Source organism: Phascolarctos cinereus, unplaced genomic scaffold (genome assembly GCF_003287225.1).
Source record: "Phascolarctos cinereus isolate Bilbo 61053 unplaced genomic scaffold, phaCin_HiC Scaffold_1;HRSCAF=81, whole genome shotgun sequence".
In the NCBI taxonomy this organism is placed as follows: Eukaryota; Metazoa; Chordata; class Mammalia; order Diprotodontia; family Phascolarctidae; genus Phascolarctos; species Phascolarctos cinereus.
Window position 1 is genome coordinate 133,151,068 of NW_027555514.1, and position 10,126 is coordinate 133,161,193.

Genomic DNA, 10,126 nt, shown 5'->3' on the forward strand with positions numbered 1-10,126 from the left:
ACTTAGATCTTCCTGTCTGCAATCTAGCACTTTATCCAGTATGCCAACCAATTGCTGAGGTTTTATTGGTGGTCCCCTTCCATGGAAAAGCATTGAACACATCTTAGCTGTTGGAATATGAGGAACTGGTGTAAGCAAAAGGCCAAAGAATCAGATACTAGGCTGTCAAAGTTTTGCTTCTCACGCCCATTCTTGGTATGTTCATACCTTAGTGCAACCAATGATAAATCATTGTTCTAAACATTGACCATAAGAGAATGCTTTCTCAGAAATACTGAATCTGCATTCCAATGGTTGTTTTATTCTTTAAAGATCAAAATCTGTGTGGTTAGCAAAGAAAAAATTAGGAGTTCTAGTCTTGGGTTTGTCAATAACTAACTGCATGAACCTCAGCAATTTTGTTCAATTAAATTCCATTTGAAAAACATATAAGAAGAGTCTACTATGTGTAATAAAATTTTTTAAATGCTGATACTTAAAAAAAACCAGCCCTTTCCACCAATAGAACACTGTCGTGTTTAAAAAAAGTATAGTCAATCAAAATCAACCAGTTGGTAACGTCTGTGTGAGTCTCACTCTTCACGTATAGTTCATGACTAGAAGATTTACTTCACCCTTAGTTCTATAAAGTAGCAATAGGACGCTGTGCTGATCAGAGTTCAGCAGTCTTTCAAAGTTGTTTTCCTTTCTGTAACTGTGGTTATTGTATAAATTGTACTTATGGTTCTACTCACTTTTCTTTGTATCATCAGTCTATAAATTCTTCCCAACTTTCTCTGAATTCTTCACATTTGTCATTTTTCTAAACCATAGAATAAAACTCATTCACATACCATAATTTGTTTAACTGTTCCCCACTCAATAAGTCGCCAATAACACTAGGTCAAAGGGCATATGCAGTTTTGTAACTTCTTTTCAGTATAATTCTAAATTGTTTTCTGGAATGGTTGGACAAATTCATAGCTCCACCAACAGTGCATCAGTATGCCCTTCTTTCTAGAATTCTTCCAACTTTTGTCATTTTGTCATTTAGTTACATTTGGCAACTTGATAGTAAGAGGTAGAATCTCAGCGTTATTTTAATCCCAATGCATTATGCTAGGCTCTAGATATACAAAGATGAAATAAGAAGGCATGCTATCTGCACTTTGGGGTCTGTAAAATGAGGGGAATGAATTGCTTGACATTTAAGATGCCTTCCAGGTAGAAAGCTTCATGACTGCATAAGTAGATAGAGTGAGATGTTTACAATGCAGTTTGCAAACATTAAAATATCACGTGTTAATTTATTACTCCGTAACTTTGTATTATTATTGTTGTTGCTGTTATATTATTGACAGAAAGTATCAAAGGTATGCTGGAGTTGGGGCTACCTATTTCAGTGTGAATATTTACAGCTTGGAAATCAACAAATATTACAAAATAGGGTTTGATTTATTGTTTCATTTATTGTCTAGGCTTAAGAGAGTGATGGAGAAAATGTTAATAATGCAAGGCAAAATTGGGAAGTGTCAACTACGTACATTTTCCCCCTAGTTGTTATATACTTACCAGTACAGTCTGGAATATGATACAAAATGTAAACAGCTGGCCTTAGAATTAGGAACATCCAGATTAAAGTCCTGTCTCTGACATTGGCTATGACCAACTGGGCAAGTCTCTTAACCTCTTATTGCCTTAGGATGATCTTCACTGCTAAGGGGAATCTTTTTTTTTTTTTTTACCAGACATTCCCTACAGCAATGAAACCACAGGCCCACTGCAAAAATTGTATTATTATTACTTTAGATCTCAAATGTTGATTTGAAATAGGGGTCTACATAATTCTCTTAATGTTAGCACAATGATCATTTAACCCTTTCTAGTATTACTTTTCAAGTTTATTGATCTTTTCCCATCTAGTGTGCATATTCATAATTTCTCTCAAAACCACCTCCTTTCTCTATGTTGTTTCTCTGTCCAGGCCCTGGTTATCTATCTTTCTATATCTATCTATCTATCTATCTATCTATCTATCTATCTATCTATCTATCTACCTGTCTGTCTGTCTATCTACATACATACATACACATATATACATATCTTTAATTATCATCAGCCTTGGGAATAGGAGTACCTAATATAGTGTGATTGTAGAGGCATCATGAAGGCCTCCCCTGAATGTCACTACCACTGACTCATTTTTTCTGAAATTCCACTACTGGTCTTTTGTTCCTTTAGCTTAAGATTTTATCCCTTTATAAAATACAACTATCCCTGGGAAGAGCAGCTCTTTAATATTCATTAGTCATTTAAACCTTCATATGGATACTTTCATACACTCCTATAGCTGATCACTAATCTAACCATTTTACAGATGAGAAAAATGAGGTTCAGAGAGGTAGAAGGACTAGGTTAATATCATAAAAACCTAGTAAATGGTAAAACCAGAATTCAAATCAAGGTCTTCTGCCTTCAAATGCAGCACTCTTTCCTGTACAGTGGATGGCCTCCCTAAATAGAAGGTATAAATGGAATGAGATATGGGGAGGAAATACTGTTACTGAGGGGGATGGAAGCAAAAAGGGGTGCTACTGGAGGTGGGGAAGCTAAGAGTCTTAGAGGTAAATATTGCCTACCTCATTTTGCACAGGATTGCCCCTCCCTTTAGCTACCTTTTTGTTGTTGTATCATTTTCAGGCATGGTCTAGTCTTTGTGACCCTTCTTGGCAAAGATACTAGAGTGGTTTGCCATTTCTTTCTCCAGCTCATTTTACATAAGGAAACTGAGGAAAACAGGATTGAGTGACTTGCCCAGGGTCTCATAGGTAATAAGTGTTTGAGGCTGGGTTTGAACTCACAAAAATGAGTCTTCCTAACTCCAGTCCTGGTGCTCTATCCAGGGCACCACCTAGCTGCCTCTTTAGCTTCCTATTACTGCCAAATAATACCCTTTTCCCCCCTAAACTTTTCTAAGGTCAACTGTTTAGATTTAATTGAGCAGACCACTCAATCAAAAACATCAATGAAACTTGGGCTTTACATTTCCAAATGATCAAATGTATTGGGTAAGCAGGTAGATTATCTTCTAACCCTAAGCTGCATTATAAAGTGCTTTTGTTTTTCTCTCTGTTATTTGGATTTCTTTGCCTGGTTTCCAATGTATGCTTCGTGTATTTTATTTAATTTCTGGTATTCCTGTGTATATTTGTTGTTATGTCTTCAAGTTTTTTTTTACACTGTATATGTATACATCAACATTGTCTGTTTTAAATTGTAACCTTATAGAGCAGAAGCAGTGTGTCTACTTAAAGTTATTAGTATTATAACCAGTAGAGAACAATGCACAGGTGGGTACCTAATAAATGTTTTCCAAAAATGAGCTAAAAGGAAGCTCTATTCCATTTGATTTGAATGCTTTTCAAAAGCAGAAGCAATTTAGAGACCTCAGAAAAATGATTGGTAACATTTTGGTTTTAGAAACAGTGAAAGGAATCTTTGAAATGCTATTGTTTTTCTAGTACAAATGGAATTGTGAATTTTGTTAAGGGAATGAAGAGGAAGCTGGAGCTATTAAAAGATGCTTAATAGGTCACATTTTGAAAAGAGTAGAACTCATGTATGTGAATGAATTTGGAGTTACCTTTGCAAAACTGAGACTTTTTACCTAGCTACTGTCTTTATTTTTTAAAAAATATAGCAGACTTAATGCTCCAGTAGGGCAACCATTATTTTTCCTTATCAAAATGCTAATAAAGCATTCCCATTTCCTTTTCTGTGACCACTAGATGTATTCAATTCTTCACTTTGAGCTAAAAGCTAAACACCACATAGCTATCTGAGTACTATAAAAAGGCTAGTCTAACATAAAAGTAAGCAAAAGGGAAAGTTGAACAGTTCTCTTATAATTTGAGGTACTATAAGTGACCCACATGATTCCAGGGCCAAAAATTTAACATTAAAGATAAAGCCATCCAACTTGTTTGTCTACACTGGACAAATCAATCAGCCAACTCTCCCGTCTCTTTGCTTTGCTTTGATTGGCAGATGCAGTCTTGTATGAATGTAGAATTTTTTTTCACTGGGAAAAAACCACCAGAATAGGAATTCAGCTATAACTATACAAAGAAAACTCTTTATGCAATCCTATATTCCTTATGGATTTACTAAAGGTACTGCTACATATAAGCCCATGAGACTTAATTTACTAGATTTACTAAAATTTTCTGACTGGGTATGATTTTGAGACTTTAAAAAAAATCACCCTGCAAATATACCAAGGGAAGGTTAAGTTTAAACCAAAAAGGGGATGTGTGTATTTTAAGTCCAGATCTTGAATGAGAAGGAGAAGGAAGTATATCTAGAACAATCCTTTACATAAGAAAATGTAAACTTGCATATGAGAAGTCTGAAATCTCAGTTTTAAAATTAGCCTATGGCAATACATATATAAATTCTTTCAAATGAGTATATATTTGGCTACCTCCTTCAGTTTTTAGTGAGCTTTTTTTTTCCCAAGGGAGTTAATGTAACATTGAGTGAAACGGAAAAGAAAAAAATTAACAATTGAAATGTTAGAAAACTATTTCTACTACCACAAATGGACTGGCAGTTCATAAACTTTTATTATTAAACCTAGAGAAAAATTGTGAAGATTAAATCTATGAATGATAACATGATTTAAATCCCCTTTTTAAAATCATGATTATATAAGTTTTCAAATAGATAAAGCATCCTCATTTGTAAATATTGCATTGTGATATTTTTTCTTTCATTGTTTTTGTACCTGTTACTATATTACTACATAATTTTAAAAGATTAATCTGATTTTGAAAAAAATATTTAAAAGAGTACAGTGAAACTTGTAAGATTGCACAGTATTTATATAGTTTTTTGTGGTCTGTAACTCTCATTTAATAAATATATTTCTTAGAAGACTGAATTTTGGAATAATACCTAACAGTTTTTTCTTTAATTTAACAGCAAAGAGGACTCAGAAATATTAGAGAATAACTGTAATAATTCAAAGACTACAGGTACAGTTTTTCTTTAATCTCTAGCAAAAAAATGTATTTCTTATGGTTATAACCTATAGCAGGGGGAAAAAGTCTTACACAGGTATAATTATACTCACTTTTCAGATATCTCCCTCCCAATGATCATTTGTTCTCATGAGGATAAGGAAGACATGGAAGCCAGTAGTCAAAATGTAAAAGATGTAAACAGGGAATATGATGAACACAGCAAAAAAGAATTAGAGCTGATGGTAAGTATTCTGGTTGCCACAGTGTTAGAGAATATAAACCATTTATGCTTCAAAGATGGCAAAATGTCTCCTTTTCATTAGCATCTACTAATATAATTTACAAATGTGAAAACATGGTCTGTGCTGTCATTGCATCTCTATCTTGATCAAAAAGGCATTTGGATTTCAGTAGGTTGCTTTCAGTCTTTGTAGTCTTAAATTAATGACTTTTGTTTCTTATCTCTTTACCAGTGGCTCTAAATAATAGTTTTTAGGAGTTATAGGAGAGGTAACCCAATATTGATGCCTATTCCTAATCTTCTTGACAAATATAAACTCTTCCCTTTTGAAAATGAAGGGACTGGATGAGATACTCTCTAGGGTCCCTTTCAGCTCTAACAATCTAGAATTCTTTTAGTTTCATAGTATTCCTTTATTTGCTTCTTTCCTCATAAGACTGCCAATGGTTTACATTGCTGTAAAGTATTGAATTGCCCAGCAGAAACAAGAGAGCCTTTTGCTATAATTTTTAAATAAGAAAAAATTCTGTAGCATCCAATTTAGTATTAAATTTGTTATCATAAATTTCATACCCGGTGAACATTCAATCCATTTAGATTTTTTTTGATGGCTTAACTTACATTTTTCATCACAAAGGGAGAAATAGCAGTAAATGAGTCACATAATGCAATTTATCCTTACCAGTGTCTAGTTTGAGCTTAGAGCATTGGAATACATGGATTCATAATAATCTAAGATTAAAAGGACTTTTGCCTCTTCAAGTGTCAGCGCTGAAGCAGGAAAGAAATAGAGCTCATCTCTTCCCCTTTCCCCCGCCAAAGCACCACCTTTTCTAGAGTGATATGGAGGATGCATCACAAAAGTATGCAATTTACTTTGCTCCAACTTTAAGTAACTACAAAGTTGTCACCCATTGTGAGAATTCTCCCCAACTGAAAGTTAACATTGCCATTTTTTTTCAAACCACAGAATATAATGAAAGGACCCTGAAAAATCACATACTCCACTGATGCACCTCATTACAATGAGCAGGCTCAAATATAAAAGTTTGTTTAGAAGTCACTGAGATTGCACGTCCAATAAATGAACAGGGAACGGTAATTTAGATGCTAATTTGCACCATGCCGATGTTAATGCATAAAACAATGAAGCTCTATAATAGATGGAAATACAACCAAATCTGTGAAACCCACAGGCATTGGCTTGCAAGACAGCTGTGCAGTTGACAAGTAACATGAGCCTTATGTGAGAAGAAGGGGAAATCGTAAGATTTGCATATAATTATTGAGATCATGCAAATGTCAGTTATGAGGAGAAAAAAAAAACACAGGCATCTCACTGTTAAATCCTGACAGTTGGCATCACTGAAGAGCTCAAATACATTTGAGTACCAGTTGGCAGAGGGTCATTAAAACAGAATTTGCAGAGACATTAACTCCCTCACTTTTCTTTGAGTGACGTTTTGCTATTAATAGTTTGCAGAGGCTTTGCAGAAAACATATTAATAAGAGAAACTGTAATGGGGGCACCTACAGCAAGTGTAAATGTAGCAAGGGGCACCCAGGAAGCTACTCTCTAATTGATCAGCATGGAGCTATCAATGTATATATCCTAAGTGAGGAGAGAGAGCAATGACAAGCAAGAACAGTTGAATAATATAATGTGATATTTGGAGGCTGGGAAGGAGAGTGATTAGTTTTTGGCCTTTTCCTTAGTAATCTCATTCTCAAATCATACTTTAGCAAGATTCCCCCCCAAAAATCCTGCTTCGAAGACTATAAGAAACCCATAAGTGAAATGAGGTAATGGTACTATGCCTGGGACTTACTAACTGGGCAAATGAAATTTATTTAATTCATTTTGCACATTTTAAAAATCTCTTTTGGTCATTGTTTTCTTTTTCTTCCCCCCAAAGCTAAATCAGTACTCAGTAAGAACTAGAAGTTCTACCAGAGATGAAAGTTCATTTGCAACAGAGCCAGTTACTTTTCCAAATACAGCTGAAGAATTTGAAAATCATCAAACCTTTGGTGAGATAAGTGGAGACTTGCTCAGGAGGCCTTTGTCTCCCAGTTCATTGGCAGAAAATCCCTTGAGGGGAGAATCATACAGCAACCCAAAGTGTGCCTTGAGAAATGAAGTTAGTCACCAATTGGCAGAGGAACTTACTTCAGGTCTAGCAAACAGCAGCAAACCATCATTGAGATACACCGATAGTGGTGAGACCTCTCCTTTACTTGGAAGTGTCTTTGCAAGACAACAGGAAGAACGTTCTCATTTTCTGGACGAATCAGAAAGGCAAGGAATAAAAAGGGTGGATATTTCAAAAAGTAAAACAGATGGTGCAATGAAAAGTGAGATGGTGAATAGATCATTTACCAGCCAGGGGAATGCTCACAGCTACAAAAAGAGCCATGAAATGACACTGGAAACAGTTTCTTCAGAGGACAACAAATTAGTGCCATTAGGCACCAGTGGCATGGAAGTACTGGATGATAATGCCAATCCAGCAGAAGAGGGTCAGAAAACACAAGCATCTTGTCCAACTGCATATTTGCCCTTGGCAGGCAATGCTGATCAAGACAAAGAAGGAGAAAGAACCAAGAAAATTGAAGTCAAAGACTGGGAATGTCCAACAAGAGAGTCTCTTGCCTATATACCTGCCAGTATGAATGCTTCCAAAGAATGCCCAGTTACAGAAAAGAGAAATTCTAGAAAGGGGTGTAGGAATGGTAAAGAAAAGGAGGAACAAAGAATCAAGTTTTGCATTAGTGAAAGGCAAAATGAAAGTGTACTGTCAATCTCAGCTGACAACCAAGGGAGAAGAGGACATCCTGAAATAAGTGTTAACATGAGTCAAGCTAGTAATAGATCCTTATGTGACTCTCAGAGCAAAGTAAATGAAATCTCTGCTAGCTCCTGTGACTTGGCACCCAAAGTTGATAGATCACATTCTCTCAGAACTGATTTATCTAGCCCCAAAGATGTCTTTACAACCCAAAGGAGTGGTCTAGCAAATTCAGAAGGCACCACTCCAGAAAGAATGCATGGCCAAGTTTGCTCATCAGAAAATGGAAATGTCTTGCAAACAGATCTGTATCTTTCCCAGGTTCAAAGAGAGAAATCAGATAGGAATATTCCTGACAATCAGAATAAGATTGCACGTGGAAATCAAAGTTGGAATGTTCTGGAAAGTCAGGTAGTTTTAAGAGAGAGTAAGACAAATAGAACAGAACAGATCAAGGAGCAAGCAGATGGTGAAGACATGTGGGAAATAAGAGATAATACAAGGAACCTGAATGTTACTCCTACAGAAGAATTGTTTACCTGCCAAGAAACAGTGAGATGTGAACTGTCTTCTGTAGCTGATCATGGTATTACCGAGAAAGCAGAAGCAGGTACAGCTTATATAATTAAGACAACATCAGAAAGTACTCTAGAAAGCATGTCTGCTAGAGAAAAAGCAATAATTGCTAAGCTACCTCAAGAGACTTCTCTAAGTGACAGGCCCACTGAGGAAAAGGAAACAGCGTTTGATCCACATGAAGGGAGAAATGATGATTCACATTATACCCTTTGTCATCGGGATTCAATGGATGTAATCTGTGACACTGACTTTGAAAAGAAATCACATTTAGGTATTTATAATGTACACATAGATGAAACACGAAAGGAAGAAACTATGTCTCAGTGCAATTCCGGGAAATACTTGACAAGGCAGAGCGGGGCATTAGAAACATTGCAACTGTAGGAGAATCTCTGCAGGTCACTCCTGAGAATGGAAAAGAAAGCTCAGAACTGGATTTCTACTCAGCACAATCACCTACTGTTCCAACAATTTTGAAGAAAAATATATGCCATGCAGAGGCCCGAGGACTCCCTCAGAAGAATGCTGATTTGGTTGCTCTCACTCATCAAAGTTTAAATTCTGAAAGAAGCACATGTCCTCAAAATGGTGCTCCTGTTTCCACTTGTCCTAATAAAACTCAATCCAATGAGGAAGTATTCGCTACAGAGTATCCAATGGCTGCCACGCCATTCAAGTCTATTCCTACGACATCAGAGTGCAAATGTGAAACCCACAGTGAAGCCCGGTGTATTGAGAAAAACCAGCATCCTGGGTCTGTACCTCAAGAATGTAACAAGACTTCCAGTGATGGGAGAGAAAGGTTCATAGCTGAAAGTTTCCAACAAACAGAAAATAACATGGAGAAGTCTCTAGGGCCAATGATTTTAATCAGTGAACCTATCGAGGAGATGGAAGAGACAAGTTGTGAAACTGCTGAGTTAATAACCTATGGACAGGAATTAGCCTCTCCAGGTTTTAAGCCAGATAACGAGTCTGACTCCTCCAGTCTCACTGCCCAGGACAATCAAACTCTGGCCACTGAGTCTCTGCTTTCAAAATACATCAACTCGAAAATACCATATTTCCTTATGTTCATTCTGTTTCTCCTAACAACCTACTATTATGATTTAATGATTGGCTTGGCATTCTACCTTTTTTCATTGTACTGGTTATCTTGGGAAGGAGGGCGACCCCAAGAACCTGTCAAAAAGAAGTAATCTCATAGGTTTTATTATTCATTTAAAATTTAAGATATTATGCCCCCAAACATTTTGATTGTTAAAAGGGAATATTCTTTGTTCAAAGAACGAGTGCAGTTTTTCTCTTGAAGGATCATTTAAAAAGGAATGCATATGAAGTTCACTCCTTCATATAAGTAATTATTCTATATAGGACCATTATGTTTGGATCATTAAATACCTATATGAATATGAGATCTGAAGCACGTCAAGTTAAAATTAGGTACAGCTGTTGCTCCTTAGCAGGCTATGAAGATTCAATGCTTCACGTCTCTTCACTACTTAAAGTGCCAT

At 36.1% G+C, this 10,126-nt stretch overlaps 1 protein-coding gene across 1 annotated transcript in view; it reads left to right on the plus strand.

Moving 5' to 3' along the window:
* PPP1R3A (protein phosphatase 1 regulatory subunit 3A) overlaps window positions 1-9,811 on the plus strand; it is a 60,072-nt gene extending 50,261 nt beyond the window's left edge. The window contains 4 exon segments of the mRNA XM_078147713.1: window positions 4,963-5,015; window positions 5,121-5,245; window positions 7,161-8,946; window positions 8,949-9,811. Coding sequence (XP_078003839.1) covers window positions 4,963-5,015; window positions 5,121-5,245; window positions 7,161-8,946; window positions 8,949-9,811 — 2,827 coding nt within the window.
* The last annotated feature ends 315 nt before the right edge of the window (window positions 9,812-10,126 follow it).